The sequence below is a fragment of the Lytechinus variegatus genome, chromosome 3 (assembly GCF_018143015.1).
Source record: "Lytechinus variegatus isolate NC3 chromosome 3, Lvar_3.0, whole genome shotgun sequence".
Taxonomy (NCBI): domain Eukaryota; kingdom Metazoa; phylum Echinodermata; class Echinoidea; order Temnopleuroida; family Toxopneustidae; genus Lytechinus; species Lytechinus variegatus.
This window is the reverse complement of record NC_054742.1, coordinates 73,582,879-73,605,575: the sequence shown is the minus strand read 5'-3', so window position 1 is coordinate 73,605,575 and position 22,697 is coordinate 73,582,879. Positions and strand designations below refer to the sequence as shown.

Here is a 22,697-nt window from a genome sequence, read left to right as displayed (position 1 = left end):
AATTATAAACAAGAGACAGAAGTAGGGGGCCAGGGGGATCCTCCCACCAGTAAAAACAGTGTCAAAGAGGACAAATTGACTGGACTGGGAATGTCCAGGATAAAACAAACTTATAAAGAAATAATTCTTTTAAAATGTGTCTTGCACTTCTTCATTCCAAGGCCAACATGTATTGCCCAAGTCACGGAGCATTGGGCAAAAAGTGAGGAAGAAGATAAAACCAAAAGATTTGCAATCGACTGACCAACCAAACGATGACCCGCCCAAATCCTATAATCCCCATTAAAACTTTATTTAGCAGGGGTATTAACAATGATATATGCACATGTATATATATATATTTGAAAGTAATTGTAATTAGATTTATTTCCTATTCTAATTATGATTGGATCATGGAAAATTGATGGGGTAGCCCCAATTTACAAAGCATCTATGTGTAGCTCACAGGGAAGTCTTGAACTACTAGCACTCAAATTGGTAAATTTCCAATTCGTCCACTGCCAACTCGTCCACTCACACACATGGTCTACCTTCATTTAGTCTAATGCCATTCTGTCAATCAACATTTCGTTTAAAGGGATGGTCCGGGCTGAAAATATTCATATCTAAAAAAAAGAGTAAAATTCACAGAGCACAATACAGAAAATTTCATCAAAATCGGATATAAAAAAAAGAAGTTATTGCATTTTTAAGTTTATCAATATTTTGTGAAAACAGTTATATGCACATCGTCATGAGTATTCATTAGGTGTGCTGATGATGTCATATTCCCACTTTCCTTTTTCTTATGTTATTACATGAAATCATAATTGTTTCATTTTTTTCATACACGTGTAAATGTTGTGTCTCCATTATGATGAAATAAGTTGCAGCAATAAATAACTAAAGCACTTAACCAGTTGTCAATCCAATGATTTTAGTTCTTGGTAGAAAATTTTGAAAAAACCTAATTTCATATATGATATAATAAAATACAAAAGAACAAGTGGGGATATGACATCATCAGCCCACCTAATGAATATTCATGAAGATTTGCCTCGAACTGTTTCACTGGAATAATGCAAATCTTTAGAATTCAATAACTTTGTTATTTGATATCCGATTTTGATAAAAAATTTTTGCTTTGTGAATTTTACTATTTATTGAGATATAAATATCTCCAGCTTGGTCTAATACCCATCTTCTTTTCATTCAGTTTCACAGTTAACACTTTAGTTTAATTAGACCAAATGGAATATGGACTAAATGGCTATTGGACCAACTAGTTATTAGACGGAATGGTATTAGACTAAATGAAAATAGACAGTGTGGTGAGTAGACGAACTGATGATAGACCAAATGGTAGTAGATGAGTTGGCAATTGGACGAACTGGAAATAAACTATCAAATTTACATTTTTAAATTCCATTTCATTCTGATTTTCAACCACAATTTTCCAAGCATCTTCGTGTAGTTCACATCCATTGAATTTCAATTTTCAGCCCTAATTTACAGAGTATATACATGATCTAAGGATATGTCTTGAAGTACATTTACGCTAATAATAATGTCAAAAATGAATACAAACATTCCATTTGTGCTATCAAAATTAGTCATTTGAAGATCAATGTAATTAGGAAGGATGTTTCAATATGGTTACTTCCTTCCACATTGTATAGATTGTTTCTGCTGCCATGTCTGACCAGGAAAATCAAAAGAGGACATCTCATACCGAAGCAATTACAACTGTTAACAAGAGCCATCGAGATCAGACCCGTTTCTCATACTCCAATCTCCGGAATGAGTGCACAACCAAAATAAGCATGAGATGGACAGCTACACGCAAATCCAATGTCTGGACATTCGTAAATGAAATAATTCCGAACGTCTTAAGCAATTTGTCGCGGGGGAAGCCATTGAGGGTCTGAGTAAGCGAGCATCATAGATCCCGAGTTAAAGGTAATGGATCAAGTTGTTTCCTTGGGATCATTACCAGAAACCTTCGCCAGCCGACAGAACAACAGAAGGTCGAGGACGTCTTCCTCTGGAAGATGTGGAATGGATAAATATAAAAGCAATTAGTAATGCAGAGACTTTTTGCAGATCAATCAGTGGCATTTTTTCAGCATGCACGTGTTCTAATTTCACCATCCTGTTTAGCCCGGGTACCATTGATACTTACAGATATCGTCACAGGTACACTGGCGAAACCTACTTCACACCTACCAAAACTTAAATGATATTTTCCAACGGCATACCATTGGTCGGTTTAAAGTCAGTTTCGTTGTTGTGACTGAAGCATATGGGTGTTGCATTAATTACTCTTTACAGATACAGATATTTCACACAGGACATTTTTGTTTCCCTGTGAAACGTTCCACTCTACAGGCGTACCAAGGTGGTTAACAAGGGAGTAAGTTTACCTGTATCATGCATAATACCAAAACTAAAGCGATATTTTCCAACAGCATACCATTGGCCGGTTTAGAGTCGGCTTCGTTGGTGTGACTTGGGCATATGGGTGTTGCATTAATTACTCTGTACAGATACAGGTATATCATTAGTCTACAAATGTAGACCCACATCTGCAGTGTGTGTACCTCAGCTGATTCAACGAGTCTGCAAAGCTCGCTTCGCTTGCCCTTTCAGACTGGTTTGCTTCGCAAACCAGTAGCAGATCCCACCTCACGAGCCATTCAGAGTCTGCATAGCAGACTAGTATATCATGCAGGACAATTTTGTTTCCCTATTAACCTTACTTTCTAAAGGCATACCAAGGCAGGTACCAGTCCCAAAACAGACAAATGGGACTGTTTATCCAAGAGACTATTAATGTGAATTGGGTCTTTTCCTAGATACCATGCAGTCACTATACCCTTAACCTAAATGTTAGGATGTCAGAATACACATGTGCAACATGATGACATCAATCAGTAGAAAGACTCCACGCTTCCCCTCTTAGTAAATTATTCTCATCAACTTCATTTCAAGGTGAAAACACCATCACTATTTCTTCATCCTCCAACTATCATTCTTCACATTTCAACCAAGCTTAACCAGTAGATGAATTCTGTCTTTTCTTTTCTTCCCATCTGACAGAAATATAGACATGGTTTATCACCACCAAGTGTAACCCAGGGACATTTCAATACACATTAATGCTGTGAACAACTCTTGATTGATAGGAGGCAAGAACAGATGTAAATGTAGATTTTCTAATGGTTAATCATGGTCCCTGAAAAGCCAAATCGATGGTAAAAAAAAATCTAAACAGTTTTAATATTTAGGACTCGAATCGAATCTAGGATTTGATTTCCAAACAAATCAGGAAAACTGAATTCTATAATAAAAGAATTTTATAGCGCAAATCGTTACTATATTACTGTCCTACCGTCAATTGCAAAAATGGGATGTATTACACAATTGAGATATTTTCTGTCTGCATACAGGAGTTGGGCTTGTCTAATTATAGTAATCACCAAACCTATGATATCCTTCAGCAACACAAGTCTTTCAAGTATGAACTAAAAAATCTCTGAATTTGGTAGAATCAGGGTTTTGGGGTTGGGAATTATCAAAACGCTTAATTCTCATTGTTTAAGATCAAAGGAAATCTTAGCTGGATTAAATGCAAGTCTCATGTTTCATCCCGGAGGCTTTACGCACCCTTGCGTCATCCCGGGAACACAATCCTGCTACTGCGTTGGGGATTAGATAGGTTACAGCTATTAATAACTACCAAAAACATAATACTATGATTTCATTCAAGAAATTAAAACCTTGGTGAGCTGAAAGGAATATGATCAAATGCACAGACATCAATACAGGTTTAAAACCACTAGAGACAAAGAAATACACCTAAACCACTGTTCAGAAGAACCCTAGTCATCTGATCATACTTACGTCCAATTTTCATGAAATAGATCCATAAACTTTTAAAGTTATGATGACATTTCAACAACTTAATGTTGGTTAAGATTTCATTGTAGAGGACGCCTCTGTTGAAAAAGCGGCGCCTTTGTCTCGCTTCTGCCATGCAGGCGAGACGAAAATGGTTTTAAATCTGTCTTGGAAAATATGAGAAGCAAACATTTTTGATGTCATCTTTATGATATAATGTGTCATAGTTATACACTGAATATCTCAAGATGTAAATGATAACAAATTGACTACTTTGATTCCTAGAGAGTTAATCCTTTGGTGATATCAGAACCTGTGATACGGTTGGATTGACAAACAAAACTGTACTTGATCTCTGAGTGGGGTATGTGTACCACACATTGCAAAATTAAGAGACAAGTTTCTGCCCTTTATGATCTGCAGGAGGGAACAATCTTGACCACATCTATATAAACTGTCTTCATCTTTGCATCTTTCAGTCAATACATTTATCTATCAAACAATCTATCTATCTATCCTATCTATTTGATAAATTCAATGTTTCATTTAATATATAAATGTATCTATTTCTAATAAATTCTATCATATTCATTACAATATTATTTCAGTATTCTTTTTAATGCGTCTCTGTGTGCATCTAGGGGGAATTTGTAATTAAAAAAGAAATCAGCAAAAGAACACTGGTTTCTTTCCATAAAGTGAAAGTAATTAGTAATCATATATTCTGGATTATCAAATAGCTCATTAACAAAAGGATTAAAACTCTGGCAATAAGTTCTTAAACCATATAAATGCCATCCTGTATGATCCTGCCTAAGCTTATCGTTTTTTAAAACTTTCATCCAAGAGATCATTCCCCCTACTGTTGATACGTATATAAAATTAATAAAATCCCAAGGACTTGGGGGATTATGAGATATTCTTGTTCTTTCATCTAAATGCCAATACAATGACCAATGTTTTTTTTTAGTATTTTGCATTTTTTTGTAATTTTGTACTTTTGTCAGTAGGCCTACATATATAGCTCATCACTTGGCATCCATCGTCCTTTTTGGTTCTATAATACATTTTTTTTCATTCTAGCTTTCTGATCATTCATGCTAATTATATCATTCTGATAAATGCATGTTGAAAAGCTGATCAATATGTCCGTTTTTAATGCTATTTTCCAAATAAAGACTTACATGTACAAACTCTTTATGAACATTATAGATGCAAATGATGTAAATTAGAATGCATACATAATGAGCAAACATAATTTTGGTCCCTTTTAAAGGACAAGTCCACCCAAACCATTAGTTGATTTGAATAGAAAGATAAAAATCCAATAAGCATAACACTGAAAATTTCATCAAAATCGGATGTAAAATAAGAATGTTATGACGTTTTTAATTTTTGCTTAATTTCACAAAACAGTTATATGCACATCCTGGTCAGTATGCAAATGAGGAGACAGATGACATCATCCACTCACTATTTCTTTTGTATTTCATTATATGAAATATGAAATATTTTAATTTTCTCCTCAATGTCAAGTGAAACAAAGATTAATTCCTCCCTGAACATGTGGAATTAGCATTGTTTTAATACTATATGGTTCAGTCAAGTTGGTCCTTATTTTCAAATCTGTATAAAATGAAATATTGTATAATTCAAACAATAAGAAACAAAAGAAATAGTGAGTGATGAACATCATTGCCTATCTTTGTATGTCACTGAGATGTGCATATAAGTGTTTGTGAAAATTTTAAATGTCATAACTTTCTTATTTTACATCTGATTTTCAGTGTTATGCTTGTTGAATTTTTCTCTATTTATTAAAATCATAATTTTTCTGGGGTGGACTTGACCTTCAATAAACAAATATCATAACATGACTTTGCCAACCTCAATCTATCATGGCAATTAAATTCTCATGAATAGGCCTATCCACTTCTGAATATAGGCATTACTTCAACTACATAGCATCTAAGCAAACATCACTTATGTAAAATCTTCAAGAATACAAAAATATTCAAACAAAGATTGAGCTCTTATCATTTTTTTAAACAGACTGACAGATAGGCCTGAATTCACAAAGGTGGTTTTGAAAACCCACCGATGAATCCATAGTTTGCACAGATTTCCTACATAAATTACACTTAATTTAGCGTGCATCCGACACGTGTATGAAAAAAGTCCAATGCTGGTGCGTGCTTTTGTCACAGAGTGCCAAATTGACGCCTGTTACCATGGTTAGATACGCTATTTTATTCATGAATCTAATGTTTGAAGAGTGGACTCATTAATTCCAAACAGTGGACTAATGAATAAATAGCGTGGATAACCACGCGGTAAAATAAGCGTAATTTATATAGGAAGTCTGCATAAACCATGGACTCAACCGTTGGTTTTCAAAACCACCTTTGTGAATTTGGGCCATCATGTCTAGCTTTCAAGTAACATAACATACATGTACATGTAGATAAACACCCCAACATACTTTTTAATACTAAAAACATCTCTTTAATTTGGCAAATTTGTGCCAGGGAATGGATCACAGCACGATAGTGGATCACATCTTATCTTGGGGTAACCATCGGGCAAGCCCAGACCTTGGAACCGTCACCACTCAAACGAGCTACAGAGCATACATCGCAACATGTTTCCTTTTCTCACTCAGCTGCATCCATTCTTAGTTGCAATTTTGTCATCTCCACTGTCAACAAGTAGTAGTCTAAAGGCACATACCCATGTTTCTTGCATAGTACATAATTCAGAGTCTGCAATAGGAGACTAGTTTCACTGTGTGTGTTGAGGATGCTCTCAAACAAACAAAGGGTTGGAATCAACTAGACACCGTTTTCACTACTTTTCTAAAACTAGTTTACTGGAAACTAGTATAGTGGAAACGGTTTAGTGAGAACGATCGAAGTGGTCTTGGAAGCGATCTTCCAAACCGGTTCAGAAAACCACCTCACAATGTAGTTTTCAAGCAGTTAAAGTGGTTTTAGCGTAAGTTGGGACATCACCATTTTTCGGGAAGCGATCTTCGCACATTTTGAGCACGCTACTCCCCACGACAGGTGTAAAATGACAATGCTGCAGTATCAAATTTCGTGCGAAACGTGTCACCACACTGAGAGCATTTCCATAGCAGCAAGATCGCTTTACGTGAAGTGATTTTGAAAACCACTTTGGTGTGATCAAGTGGGAACGCTAGCAAAGCGATCTTCCAAACTGGTTTCTTGAACAGGTTTCCAGTAAACTAGTTTTAGAAAGCATAATGAGAACGGCCTCCTTGTCTCCACTTTTGACAAGGTATAATGTTTTTTTAAGTGAGTCTGTCCTTCCAGACTAATACCCCTTTCATAGTGAGAACCGAAGTGGAGTTAGTCCGGAGTCCAGGAGTTACTCCACTTTGGAGGGCAATATGAAAATTCTGAGATCAGTTCGATCCAGATTCAAAGCGGAGTATTCAACTCACTTCGAGAAGAGGGTTACAAACGGAGTTACTCCGCACCGGAAATGTGGTATGCGCTTATCGCTGTGATCTCGCCTCGCCACACGTATGGCGCAAACTCGCTTGGAAACCATGGCAACGACTGCGGATACACCGCTGCGGTGCTTGCCAATATGAAAGGGGGTTTAAAGTCGGTCCGCAGTACAAGCGTATAAACTCAATCCGGAGTTATTCCGGAGTAACTCCACTTCGCCTTCAGTATGAAAACGGTATAAGAAACAAGCTTGGAGTATACATATACCTATTTATAGTCTTAACCTCAAGACACAAGTTTGTAGCTCTACAATCTGCAAGTATGACACTTTTCTAGAGACTACATCAATGCTTGTCAAATTACCAAAAGAAAATTCTCTTCTTGATAATTTCACGTAAGCTATCAATTTTGAATGAAATCTCTCAAATCTGAAGGACAGGTCACATATGAGGATCTCTTCAGGTGACATCTCCCTCCCCACCAGGATCCTTATCTACACTTCACAGAAGTATGTACCCTACCAACTTGACGCTGTACAAAGGACCGGTCACACCTCGCAACAAGTGAAAGTTATAAAGCAAGCCTTTGAATTGTTCCATTTTTTCACTGATAAACTTAATCACTGAAAGTAAGATAATGATTGATAGGTGTTGTCAGCTAGACGTCTATGAAATAATGCAAAGGATTTATCACTCATTACTTTTCCGATCTTGTAGGAGTTGCCCGCATATTCCTTTGAAGGTATCTTGATGATATTGTTTGACGTGTGTAATGTGACACCTCTCTTTAATCTGAAATAATTTCATTCAGAATTCATATCATTCTCGTCAGATGCTATATATAATTTGAGCCCAGTCCATGTTTTAGAATCCATGCAGGTTTTTATATCAAATACAAAAACAATGCAGATATTTTATCTTGATTGGGCATCCAATCAAAATACATTTTCAGGTAATAGCGCAAAATTTATCGCGGAAAACACATTTTCATTTCATATCCTCCATATTACAGCTGTTTTAGGGCATACACATTCATATAATCTAGTAATGTATTGAAAATAGTGACAGCCACATTTTGAGGTATTTACCAAAGCAAGATACAGGTTTTCACCTTTCTCTCTAATTACATCAGTAGGCAGTGCTGCACCAGCCGGAGTTTGCTCAAAGTCAAGATTTTAAGCCCGATCGGCCTTCTTTACAATTAATCTCGAGATTCAAGAAACCCCAACGAAAGAAGAGCAATTCGTGCTGATTGCATCTCCATTACAAATAATCTGGAGATTGTTCAAATTGGGATAATTTAATGGATCAGGGTCCCGTCTTACAGACAGTTGCAATCGCAACAATAGAAAGCCAACAACATCAACATCTAAAATACATGTTTGTTCAAAATATTTTCAAAGGACATAGAGCAAATTTTCTAAAGAAAATATTATGATATTATTGGATTTCCATAAACTTGAGATTGATCGGATCAATCGTAACTCTTTGTAAGACGGGACCAGAAATAGCGCGATTATTTGAAAATTTGGGCTGGTGGAGACAGACCTAGAGAAATAAACTGGAAGTAGCAGGTGGGGGGTCTACAGCGGCTACCGGTTGATTAGGCCAACGACATCCCCTAAACCAAATGACCAAAATTTGATGACGGCATCCATCGGGAGTGGGAGGAAACACAGGTTACATTTTTTTTCATACTTGCAATGGAGTGAGAAGTATAAGGGTCCTGAACTTGAAAAGAAGTCGCTAAAGGTCAAATGATACGATGGGTTCCTCCTTATATGTCAGAACACTTATCATGGTGAATATGATGGGCAGACCAGTTGGCTTTGATAAAAGCGTGTATATTGAAGTTGAAACTAAAAAAAATATGCTGAACTTGATATCTTACTGAAATTCACCAAATACACAAAATCATAACTAAGTTTAAGCAAACTTGTAAAACACGAGAGCCTCGGAGGCCTATACCTCCAAATATCTTTCCAATTTTCACAACAATTTTAAAATATTTTTCGTTCAATTATTTACAACTTGTTGGGAGGATCACACCATAAAGAAGAAGCTGTTTATGTAAGGGTCTATAAAGATAATTACAAACATAATAATGAAATAAAAATGATATGGCTAAAAACAGGAACTCACACAAAACACTATTTCCCTTCATATCAGAACACAAATGTGCATTCCTATAACTTCAGAACTGGGGATAGAGTCTTGAAAAATAAACTGACAATGAATTCACATTTCTAGTGAATGACATTTTAAAAAAATCAATGGAAATTAGCAAAAATTAATAGAAAAGGTAAAGATTAAGATGACAATCTTTATAAATATAAACAGGAGCAATCTAAAGAAGAAAACAAGAAGAAAAAAAATCAAATTGAATATTCAAGAGGAAACAACAAATGAGTAATCAGAGAGTTAGGTCATATTTTCATTCTACCCATAATTCCACAGCTATCATCAAACAATAATTTCCTGTGAATAAACTGAGGAATTTGACACCCATCCAAACAGATTTTCACCTAATCCTTAGTTTTCCTGTTTCCGTCACATGAGCCCATAAACATGCTTCCGATACCGCTGTGTTTCCCCATCTCTGTCCTCTAATAATTAACTTTTCCCATATTTTGATATCCGATATCACCTTCTTAATGCATAAAGGATGTTAGCTAAATGTACATCATCACTTTACACAATTAAGTGTGGAGCATTGTGGCCATGAGGATTAGTCTTCTGACTTTGAAACAGAGGGTCGTGGGTTCGAATCCCAGCCATGGCATAATTTCCTTCAGCAAGAAAGTTATCCACATTGTGCTGCACCCAACCCAGGTGAGGTGAATGGGTACCCGGTAGGAAGAAATTTCTTGAATGCTGGAGTGCCTACATGTAGGTAGCCTAGCTAAAGCCAGGGTAATAATATCCAAGTCCTTTGTCAGCGCATAGAGACATTATTCATAATGTATTATGCGCTATACAAGAACTATTATTATCATAAATGCAGCACCCATCCTTTTCAGCTCCTTTCATTCTTTATGATTTACGATTTTTTATATTTTGCAACTGAATATTAGACATTTCTGACATTCTTTATTTTGCCATTAAAGTATGAAAGCTTTCATGAAACAAATAATCCTTGATTTTCACTGACTACTGTTATAAGCTACTGAAATCCTTGCATCTGATTGGCTCAGAGCAAATGTGTCTGTGAAAATCATTGACAAAATACTTCATGAAACACTCCCCCCAAAAAAAAAATATTATTAAAGAAATACCAACACTCATGTTATAAACAAGTGGGCTTGGGTAAATGTCTCAAGGAAATTTATGTATTGAATTAAAAAAAAAACGTGCCATTGTACATTTAAATATTAAAAGGTGTAAAATATGGGAAAAGTAATTTCAGGATAATATTTTATATTTTTGTCAAGTTAATTAAAACATACGTCAGTTTGGTATTCTTTATAGACTCAGTCACAAAATATAACCAATATAGTATCTGTACTGCATCTCTATCGAATTCAGAGTTTTACAATATTTTCAGTAAACCAGATGATCAAATTTAGTGTCACAATCTTGTTTTGAAATGATAAAAACATACTGTAGGTGATTCATCATTCCCCTTCAAGAGAATGGAGAGGGGGGGGGGGACACCTGTACAGTAAACATGCATATCATTAAATATTGTGTACACTATATGTTTTCCATTTAATTTAAACTGTGTATCAAAGTATTCATTCATACCATTGAGCTAAGAAAAAAAATCCATGTTCATACTTATGAAAGGGAAAGGGAAGGGGGGGGGTGGCAGCACCCCATATGAGTTTTTCTTAGGGATTATCACCCCCTTTATCTCTAAAGCCCCCCCTCTTGAACATGTAATGTAGCCTAATTTCCTCTCTCTGAAACGCGGTACTAGATCTGAACGGCTGATTGGTTAAATATCCAGGAAATTTGCTTTCATTACACCACGATCTTTGAGAGATGACAGAGCCGTGTTGGATCCGTGCGGGTTATGAGGGGTTAGGGATTAATTTGTGTTTGGTCTTGTGACTTGCGCAGCTGCTACAATAAAGGTTAGGCCCTAATTTCCAATCCCTTTGTGTCATTCACTTTGATTTGTTGAGCTAAATTTATTGTTATCCCCAAAGACAGAGACACCGTTCTCATTACGCTTTCTAAAACTAGTTTACTGGAAACCAATCCAGGAAAAAAGTTTGGAATATCGGTTTGCTAGCGTTCCCACTTGATCACAGGATAGTGGTTTTCAAAATCACTACACGTACAGCAATCTTGTTGCTATGGAAACGCTCTCAGTGGGGTAATACGTTTCGCGCACAATTTTAAACTGCAGCGTAAGTATTCTCCACCTTCGCTTCCCAAAGAACGGTTTTGTCCTCACGCTTGCTAAAACCACTTTAACGAGTTAAAGTGATCTTGAAAACTACATGTAAATCATGAGGTGGTTTTCTGAACAGGTTTGGAAGATCGCTTCCAAGATCGCTTCGACCGTTCTTACAACATGTTAAACTAGTTTCCACTAAACTAGCTTTTGGGAAGGTAGTGAGAACGGGGTCAAAGTTTCAGCAGAAGTTTGAGGTACAGGAACATGCACATAAACGCTATAGTTTGAATGCAGAGAATTGTTGATAATGGTTGATTCATCATCTGTACAAGTTGTGATCAGCAATCATCACATTAATATATCTTCCAGGATAAAAGGTGAATTCACTTTGTCTGATTTCAAAATGTTACTGCAGCATTTGTTAGAAATTAGAAACAGGTCTGAACTTGGTTATTTAAGTCTCGTTCCTTTGGGCGACTTCCAATAATTCCCATACATCAAAGTACATGTAGTACAATGCATAAAGTAATATATTAAGCATTATGACAGATATATTATTCTGGATTTATATTAAAAAATTATTGTGTATCAAGAAACATTGTAAATAAATATGAATATATCTCCAATACAGGTCATGTAGTATACAAGGCAAAAGCAATTTTGTGTCTCGCCCACTTATGAAAATAACCAGAAATATCGTGATTTGCGAGGGCCATGCAATAGAATTGTATCGAAACTTCATTGTGAAATGACTGGGATGGAATAACACTTGTCATAAGAGCCATGCAGGTAAACTTTAATGTTGACCTGAAAATGACCTTTCACCTTACCATACGACCTCCGACTGGAGCATAACATGCAGGTCAGCCAAGTCCATCTAACATCCAAGTTTGGTTGAAAAGCGACTTATGGTTATGGAGTTATGTGTCATTATAGTTTTTTGACGGACGACATTTGGATCCCTAAGTCTCGCCTTCACCTCTGGTAGGTGAGACAATAAAGGAAGGAAAAAAATAGTACATGAAAGGTGTAAGGGGGGGGGGTACTCAAAATATGACATGATACCTATGTTGCGTGCCAAAGTCAGGGGCTCTGGAACTAAATCTGGGTCTTAAAACAGGGGTCTTTGTAACTCCTCTTGGATCAAAGATTACTAAAAATGCAATGCTCAGGACCTGACCACATCAAAAAAGGGAGTCTCCTGAACTCATTAGATTGTAGGTGTAGCATGGTAGCATGCTGTGAGAAAACGAGTGTGCATCTTGCTAAATTCATATCAGACTAGCGGCGCTATGGCTCTGCCCTGATCAAGCTCGTCATTCTGACCGGCTGAGTAGTTCATGATAGGTGCACACTGGAACCAAGAAATCATACATTTGAGGTCTCTGGAACGGGGGGGGAATTGGAATTTCTATGGCTCTCTCAATTGGTGATGCTCTGGAATGGAAATTCAAGCTGATAATGGAGGTCTCACATATATGTACATATCATACATTCATACTAAGTGCCCCCCCCTCATCACATGTTGTGTTTTACATTGCATTCTTGAAAGAAATATTCATTGTTTTCTTGAAAATTCACTGCGCTTCTCTTTGCATAAAAAGGACATTGTGCAAATTTTTCGTAGAAAAAAATTATGACACTGATGGATTTCCATAGAGTTACGATTAATTGGATCAATCATAATCTTTGTACAACAGGATCTAGAAATACAACGATAATATGATATCTATTAGGTCATCACAAGTACTTACAGTTCAATCATCCATTATCAGGGCCCAGTTTCATAAAGACTTGGTATAATGACAAATGCATAATTTCTCTAACAAATTTCCCATCAGCCAATCAGATTGGAGGGTTTCAGTAGCTTTTAACTGTTTTTATAAATTTGCTATTATAACAAGCTTAATGAAACAGACTGCAGATGACTAAGAGAAAATATATGTAACTTCTGAAGATTTTTAAGGCGAAGAAGAAAAGTGTAGTAGGTTTCAAGGTACACCTTGTTTCTTTCTTGATACATGGTGTACCGTGAAATCTACTATACTAAATATTTAAAATGAACAAATCAACAAATGGTAATCTCCCATCATAAACTTGAAAAAAGCTGATTTTTTAATGCTCATCCTAAAAATATAGATAAAAAACAATAAAAACAAACAGCAAAAAACAACAACCGTAAACAAACAAAAAACACTTTGTTTTATTCAAGTCCAAGTATAAGATATTACATCCTTCGATTTATCTCTCAAATGAGATAATTTACTGATAAGTTTCTGTATAAACTACTCTTAACAAAGTCACTTATATACGAAATGATCAATATCTGATTATTAAGAAATAACAGATTTATATTTATCACCTCCATATGATTATTGGGAAGGAAAAGGGAAAATTGGTCAGAAAATTAGACTCTACACAATGCACATGCAATAAACATGATTAGTGTGTAATGAAGCAACAGATAACATCAGAGCACATTCCTAGCATGATATAGGGAAATTTATTACTAGTTAATTTGTTGGTTTGTTTTTTTCTCCACTCACACAATAGAATACATGTAAAATATTCATGAATATTAAAAAACTGCAATTACAATTAACTGAAAAATATGAAGGAGTATTTTCAAAAATTGGAATGAGTATTTCAACAGGAAGTTTTGAAGAATCAGAATTAAAGAATAACAAAACAAATCCACATGATTTCATTGAAGTGGCCTGAGCCCAGGCCCATATTCATAAACTTTACTATCAAGATGGTTGCAAATATACAAATAGCAATTAAGCATAATGTACAAGCTTAAAAAAATTCAGCCCCATACCATCAAAGGGAACATCATCCCATTCGATATAATTTTCACCCTCCTAAGCATTGTATTAATAACAATATAATATCGCTTTAAATCATAATAATGAGGATCACCTAAAACTTAAGCAAATCTCCTTAAAATCTTAAAGGTATTGTTTAACTTTGTGAGCAGCCGATTTAAAAAATTCTCAATCCAAGATGAAACATGTGTACAAGTGCATGTATTAGAACTAATAAACCCTGAAAACAACCATTATTGAGAATGAAAAGCTAAAACTACAAGCAAACCCCGATTTTGTAAATAGGCGTCTTATAGACGCCTAATAGTACACATAAGTGTATGGGATGAAATTAAGATGGTGTTTCCAGTCACTTTAATATTTCAATTTTTGAAGCACTAAATAATGATTTTCGAATGCAATTTTTACAGGGCTTCACTTTGTAACATATCACAGACACAGGTGACAAGTGTGACCTTCTAGCTCAGATTTTTTAAAAGTCAAACCAATGTTAATCAATCACTTTAAACTTCTTACCTGTTTGATCACATTGATCATCCTGTTGTCACTAACATGCCATCACATGACCATCAGAATCTCCAACCAGGAATCCTCTAGGGTTGCTTATTTGAGGAGAGAAAACGATCAAGGAGTGACACCAGGAGACTGGGACTGAACAGCTCACATATATCAAGCGTCCAATAGTTTTCTGTGATAAAAAGAAAAGAATAATGGTATTGATAAGGTTCATATGAAATTAGTAAAATATAATAATATAATTAAAAATCAGAGGAAAAAGAAGAAAATGAAAATCATTATCATGCAAATTAGAAGGATTGTCTTATGAAACATACACTTTTCTTTTACTCGAAGTACACAATGTACACAATATCTTCGCTTCCGATAAGTTTAGCAGAGTTAGAGCAGATCTAAGTTAAACCTGACTTAAGAATACGGGCGCATGAAACAAAACCTACCTCCTTGCCACACACCACCTTGCCATCAGTAAGAGATGCTCCGACACCTTTATCCTTGACCAAGGTCATTTCCAATACCCAGCAGGTACACTAGAATGACAACGAAAATTACAAGATAATCATCATTAATTTAGCCTGATGGTAATTTTCTTGGGGCATGCATTATCATATTGTTCATGGTCATCATCATTGTCATCATCATCACCAAGGCAATCATCATCATCACCACCGCCATCATCAACATCACCATCATCATCATCGTCATCGTCATCATCATCATCATCATAAACATCAACATCATCATCATCATCATTATCATCATCATCGTCATCCTCGTCATCATCTTCATTGTCATCATTATCACCATCAACACCACCAACATCATCATCATCATCACCATCATCATCACCATTTCAATCATCATCATCCTTGTCATCATCATCAATCATCATCATCATCATCAACAAGGCAATCATCATCAACACCACTATCATCACCACCATCAACACCACCACCACAACCTCCATCATCATCATCACCAAGGCAATCATCATCACCACCATCATCAACACCACCACCACCACCCCCACCACCACCATCATCATCATCATCATCATCATCACCATCATCATCATCACCCATCGCAATCATCATTATCAATATCATCATCACCACTACCACCACAACCATCATCACCGATATTCTTTCATCCTTGCATTACTTACCCCTTTGCATTCTGTTTGATCTTATTGGAGGTGAAACCCCTTAGGGTAATAACCGAGCTCCACGTGCCGACGTACAGGATGTCTTGAGCATCATCGTACCTGAGACAGGTCACCGGGCTCGACATGGAGGTGAAGGAGTACACATTCAAGAAACGATTGTTCCCTTGCCTGAGCAAAAAAAAAAAAAAAAGATAAGTTTGGGCTGTCATTCCTTCTAAAAATACATCAATGCTCAAATGAAGCAGAAACAGTCAACAAAATAATAAACCATTTGTCATGTGTGAACTCCCCCCCCCCAAAAAAAAAAAAAAATCAGGAAGGTCCCCATGACACACAGTGGTCATTGAAAAACTCACCTGAATTGAAATTATATCATATACAAATGTATGAGCATAACATAAATATAAATTCAAATCCAGTAATAATTGTGGTAATAAATCCAGTACTAGTAACTGATTGTAATCAGCCACGTGGGTTATAAATACAAGTACAAATACACGTATATCTGTTCATAAATAGATGTTGTGGTCCGTAACAATTGCTCTGCTCTAAATTACACACACTAAAGGAACAAACTTTCACTCTGGGTTTAACACTTAACCCTACCCAGACACCTTACATAAAACCCTATTACAACCCTAACCCTACATCTAATACCCCTTTCATAAACCCATCCTCCAATTAGCCGCCTAAGAGTAATGCGGATAATTCAATAAAAATTGCGTTCACAAACTCCGAAAATAAGCCGCATAATTTTTACGAGCGCCCGTCCTGAAAAGGGCGGATAATCGTCATGACAACTGGACACGCCCCCTCCGATGCGGTTGTGTTGGAAAAGGGTGACCTTGTGACTGCACCATGGCAATTATCCGCATTATTTGGAAATGCATTCATAAACTCAAAATCTTGTCCCGATGCTGCTATTATGCGGATAATAGCAGCATCAAAATAATGCGGATAACTCTGGTCCTCCTCCAATTTTACGACCAAATTATGCTGCTATTAGCCGCAAAATTGGGTTTATGAAAGGGGTATAAGATGAAATTATGCCAGGAGCAAATGTCATGTCACCATAGATAGAACCTAGAAGTTGGCTTGTTTCCGAGACCATGGATTACTTACAAGGTTGTGTATGATCCGGGTTTGTCCTTGAGTTCTTGTATCTTCCAAAGTGTGATGATGCCATCATCCTTACCCAAGGCGAGGGTCATATGCTTTCCAATGAAGCAAACTGCATTGATGGCGCACTCCGCAGCCTGGTTTGGACAGAGGGTGAGGAATATGGAATGAGTTAAACCCATGTCATAATGGACTGTGCTTCAATGAAAATTCAAACTATTTTATTCCAATCAATTCAGTACCAATACAAGCGACAATATATACTACGAGGCCTAGAGGCGTACCTTCATTGTTACAATTCGGCCAAAATAAAATCCAACACACCCCTGAGCGCACACACACAATGCATTTCTACACAAACCATGGTACCAGCTTCTCACCCGCTCATGTTAATGTCCCTTCATAAAACATATGACTGTATCTCTCACAGCTATACATCGACCGAAAATAATTCAACCCCAACAAATTGTTTGTTTTTCAAAACATGATCGTTTATTACAAAATGAAATCACAAAAACATTGTGGTCATTGACTATGAACAGGAAAAAAGAAAAAAAATCAGATATCCGATTAACAATCAGGAGAATATCATGCCTGTTAAGGTAACTCTGATCAACTCATACCTGCAAATCCTGAATGCCAAGAAATGGAAACAAATTACTAAAAACTTTCCAGAATTATGAACATTCGTGAATTTCCCATTCAATGCTACATAAAAATCACACAGAATAGCAAAAAAAAAAAAAGATTAAAATGGCAATTTACCTTTACATGTACCAAAAATAAAAATATTCCTATTTCATTGGAACAGCTGGAAGATATGTAATTTTTGGATAAAACAACAACAGTAAGATGGTAAATGAAAGGATAATATTTTGTTTTACTTACCATCCATGAATGAAGGAGTGTCATTGATTGGCCTTCTCCCTTGTTAGACCCATTCACCTTCCATAGACAAGCACTGCCATTCCTGATGTCACAAACAAAAAAGTTGATGTTAGATAAATATATAAATGAGGGACAGAAGCAAGAGCTGCCACAATTTATTGTAAACAGCACTGGAGAATTATGAGATGTAAATACATTTTTTTTAGAATTTTATTTTAAATGATAAATGATAATGGATTTGGGAAGAAATCCAAGTATAGTTAAATCACCTGCACCCCAAATCATTGTCATTCCAATATGCACTTATGAGAATAGTTTGCAGTTGATCCTTCTCATGGTTCCCGAGTTTTCCTACGGACAAGTTATTTAAATGGACAAAATGACCACTCAGTCACTCCTTGTAATTTGTATACACTTTTATGAGACCACGCTATTCAGAGCAACTGTGACACACAACACTTACGAATGAGTGGATTGAACATCATTTGATTCTACAGTGAAGTTATTGTCTTGATAACAAAAATTATATAATCAAAATAATACTATTAGTAATAATACACAGCATTCAAGGGATGGAGGGATTACGGGGAAAGGTAAGGACGTACTTCAAAACAGAAGCATGTAAAGGCATAATCTCCATAAAAATATGAAGTTACACTAGTTACAGACTATTTCACTGAATAATGGTTTTCAAAGCCATCGATTTGCAATATTTTCCAAACCATGCTATACAAAAAAATTATAAATAAAAGTTAAAACATGAAATTCTATAAGCTTGTGAAATGATGACATGTGATTGGCTGAAAAAATTTGTGATGGATCACAATGCTTTATGAAACAGGGCACTGACCTGCTTGCAGTGACGGCAAAGTTAGTCTTGGTTGACATGGCAACGGCTGATACCTCGGCATCGTGGGCTCCTACGTGGACGAGGTCGGGAGAAAGCTGTTCGAAAAGAAAAGAAGGTGATTTATAATAAGAATAAATAAAAACAATAAAGCAATATTGACTGGCCTCGGGGTGATACAACATATATTGCCCGAGTTGCAGATGAGGGTGACATCAATTTAGTGAGGGCAATATATGTCCTTTCGCCCCCAGGCCAGTCAATATTGCTATTATTAACCAAATAAGACATCTAAAGCAAAAATCTTTAAAATTGAGATATTTCAGATTTTAAGAATGGGAATCTATTTTGTTATGTAGAGCAGACTGGGCCACTGAATTTTAACATTGTGATGTAGTTGAAATGACGCGTCCCTGGACTGGGGACGCAGTATCCGGCGGTGTCTCAACTTGTTAAACATTGTGACGTATTACCACTGCATGGTTTAAGGACGCGTATCAAAACACGTAGAATACCGGATGTTAACTCTGCCTTATTGCCCGCTACATTTCCACGCATTTTCTCATTGACGTTCCTGAGCGGGCAATAAATTGGGCCCATGGATAAACAATTGGAAATTTATTGACCGGCCATTTGATCCGGTCTAAGCAGGCAACAATGTATCAAAGTTGCCCTGCTCAGAGGTCTGATTCGGTTAATAATAAACAATATAGGTTTTCCCGGCCATCTTCCTAAATTTATCATTGGAATATGATTATTTTTTGTTTGATTTCACGCGAAATCAACTGACAACGTGGATCAACAATTAAAAAAGAAATTTTGCTGCTCAATATGATTTCTAAGCATGTAATTAACTAAAATTGAACACAAAATAACACTAAGCTTTCTCAATTCAATTCAGTTATTCTCGTACCAGCATTTAAATTCTTTCAGAACTAAAAAACAGCTTAATGAAATACCCACCTAATCACAAATGTTTGAATAATACATCAACAGAGAATACATTTAGTAAGTAACTGACGATTGTCTTGAAATACATGTATTTGTTCAAAAAAATGGCTTTGAGGAATAACATACCTGGGGCTTCCAAATCTTGACTGTGCAGTCCATGGAGGTAGTGACCACCTGACCGCTGGTTGCCATAGCAACACTCAACACCCGGTCTGAGTGACCAATCAGCGTGGTCAATTCATTACTCTGCAAGGTCAAGAGGGAAACATTAGGTTGAATAATATTGTACAGAAAATACTGAACAAACACAGAACACTTTACATATACATGTACATGTAGAGGCCACAGCAAACCTTACGATTGGTCTGCGGTCCAATCTTAGAATGAAATGTAATATTTGATGCAAATATTGACACATGGAACACTTAACGTCATAAAAATCGTAAGACCGACCATGATATGAAACATATCTAGCCTTTATTCCAAAATAAAGGCTTGCAAGTATCCAAAATTTCAATCTTAGTTTTCTTAAAAGATTCAATTCATTCATGTTTTTAAAAAGCAAAATGCTATTTGTTCTAAAATTGGGTCATAGACAAGTTGAGAGGTGTGCGGTGGTCTTAAGAAAACATAATGGGTGTAATTTTATCCCTACCCCCCCCAAAAAAAAGCATTCACACTTTGCAACTAAAACACATTCATGCAATGAATGTTACTGTAATGATATGATGCTGATACATGTGATTTGATGATATATGACCATTAAATCTATATCAGATTAAAAAAAATCATGAAAAATTGATGCATTTCCTGTCCTTTCCATAAGACCAGAAGGTGTTAAAGAAAAATGACCTACATGAAGCGTCAGTATACAACACATAAATACATGCTAAGTACAACAATGCTCCAAGAAAGAAAAGCTGTGGTAATAAGAGGCAAGTATCATGAAATTTGCTCTGGAGAGCATGTTCTGAAGATACTCGAGTTGGGTCATGTCAGAAATCTTTTGTCAAATCGATGTCAGAAATTAGAAAACATTTAGAAACCACAGATTTTCAAGTTCCGAACAGCTAATTGCTGAGAAATGTTAACAACATTGGGCAAGTTCGAAAATATATGGCCAAGTCAAGCCTGGAGAGGCAAAATAATATCGGAGTGCAAGCGCATGTAAGCATGCACATATAATTTGCCATGTGTTTTTGAAGGCAGAGACTCACAGTATTGCCTGAATTATAATTCATGATATTCTCCTTGTCAGATCCAACTAAAGAAGCCCAATTTGAGACCTTGGAGAAAAAGATTCAATAAGCAAGGAGATTTTTAATCAATGTAAACAGAATAAGTAAAGTGAATGAAGAAGAAATTAAGGTGGAAAAAAAGGGAAAAGATAAATGAGGAGTAAATAGAGAAGAGGAAAAAGACAATCAAAGGGAAAAAGAATTTTGATAAGAATAAGGGAAGGAGGTGAAGGAAAAGAAGAAGAGGGAATAGAAACAGGAGACAGGGAAGGTGGAAGAGGAAAAGATTGAAAGAAAATGAAAAAAAGGATGAAAAGAAAGAGAAGGAAGGATTAGAAAGAGGAGTAGATAGGAGAAAAAGAAAGGAATAGGAAGTAGGGAACAAGAAGAAGATGAAAAAATGGAAGAATGAAAAAAATAATACTAAAGAGAGAAAAAAAAAATCAGGAAATTGGGATGAACCTTAGAAACTGAAATTTTTGAGAATTATAAATATAATGGAAGGAAATAAAGGGATATAGTTGAAGATATAAAAAGAGTGTAAATTGAAGTTAAGACAAGAGAGATAAATCTGAAAAGTCAGAAACTGGCTACATATCTCATCAATCAAGATTAAAAAAAAACACATTTTGAAGACATATGGTTTCACAGAACCTAACCTGTAGGGGTTTCCATAACTGTGTGGTACCATCATCACTGGCCGACGCAATCATTATCTCTTCCAGGTTGATATTAGCATCTTTGTCCAACTTCTTCTTCTCATGACGATTCTTCCATTCTTCTTCTGCCATCATATCTGACCAGTTGGCTCCAGACGTGTCGTCCCACTCATCATCGCTATCGACATCTACCAGTGATAGAAGAGACCATTGTTATTTAAGTTTAGACAATCGTATTAATCTTCATAATTATCATAAATCTTGTCATCCTCCTCATCATCATCACCACCATCATCACCACCACCACCACCACCACCACCATCATCATCATCACCACCATCATCATCACCACACCCCCACCACCACCATCATCACCACCACCACCACCACCACCATCATCACCACCACCACCACCACCACCACCCCACCACCACCACCATCATCATCATCACCACCATCACCACCACCAACACCACCACCCCCACCACCACCACCATCATCATCATCACCACCACCCCCATCACCACCACCATCACCACCACCATCACCACCACCACACCACCCCCACCACCACCATCATCACCACCACCACACCACCACCACCCCCACCACCACCACCATCATCATCACCACCACCCCACCACCACCATCATCACCACCACCACCACCACACCACCCCCACCACCACCATCATCACCACCACCACCACCACCACCACCCCCCACCACCACCATCATCATCACCACCACCACCACCATCATCATCACCACCACCCCCCCCCCACCAC

The 22,697-nt window shown here is 36.6% G+C and overlaps 1 protein-coding gene across 1 annotated transcript in view; it reads right to left on the bottom strand.

The window, feature by feature from the left end:
• The window catches only part of LOC121412153 (telomerase protein component 1-like), an 82,510-nt gene that overhangs the window by 13,416 nt on the left and 46,397 nt on the right, over window positions 1-22,697 (bottom strand). Inside the window, 9 exon segments of the mRNA XM_041605059.1 lie at window positions 15,044-15,082; window positions 15,084-15,215; window positions 15,484-15,573; window positions 16,205-16,376; window positions 17,331-17,464; window positions 18,216-18,297; window positions 19,066-19,160; window positions 20,140-20,259; window positions 21,911-22,098. Coding sequence (XP_041460993.1) covers window positions 15,044-15,082; window positions 15,084-15,215; window positions 15,484-15,573; window positions 16,205-16,376; window positions 17,331-17,464; window positions 18,216-18,297; window positions 19,066-19,160; window positions 20,140-20,259; window positions 21,911-22,098 — 1,052 coding nt within the window.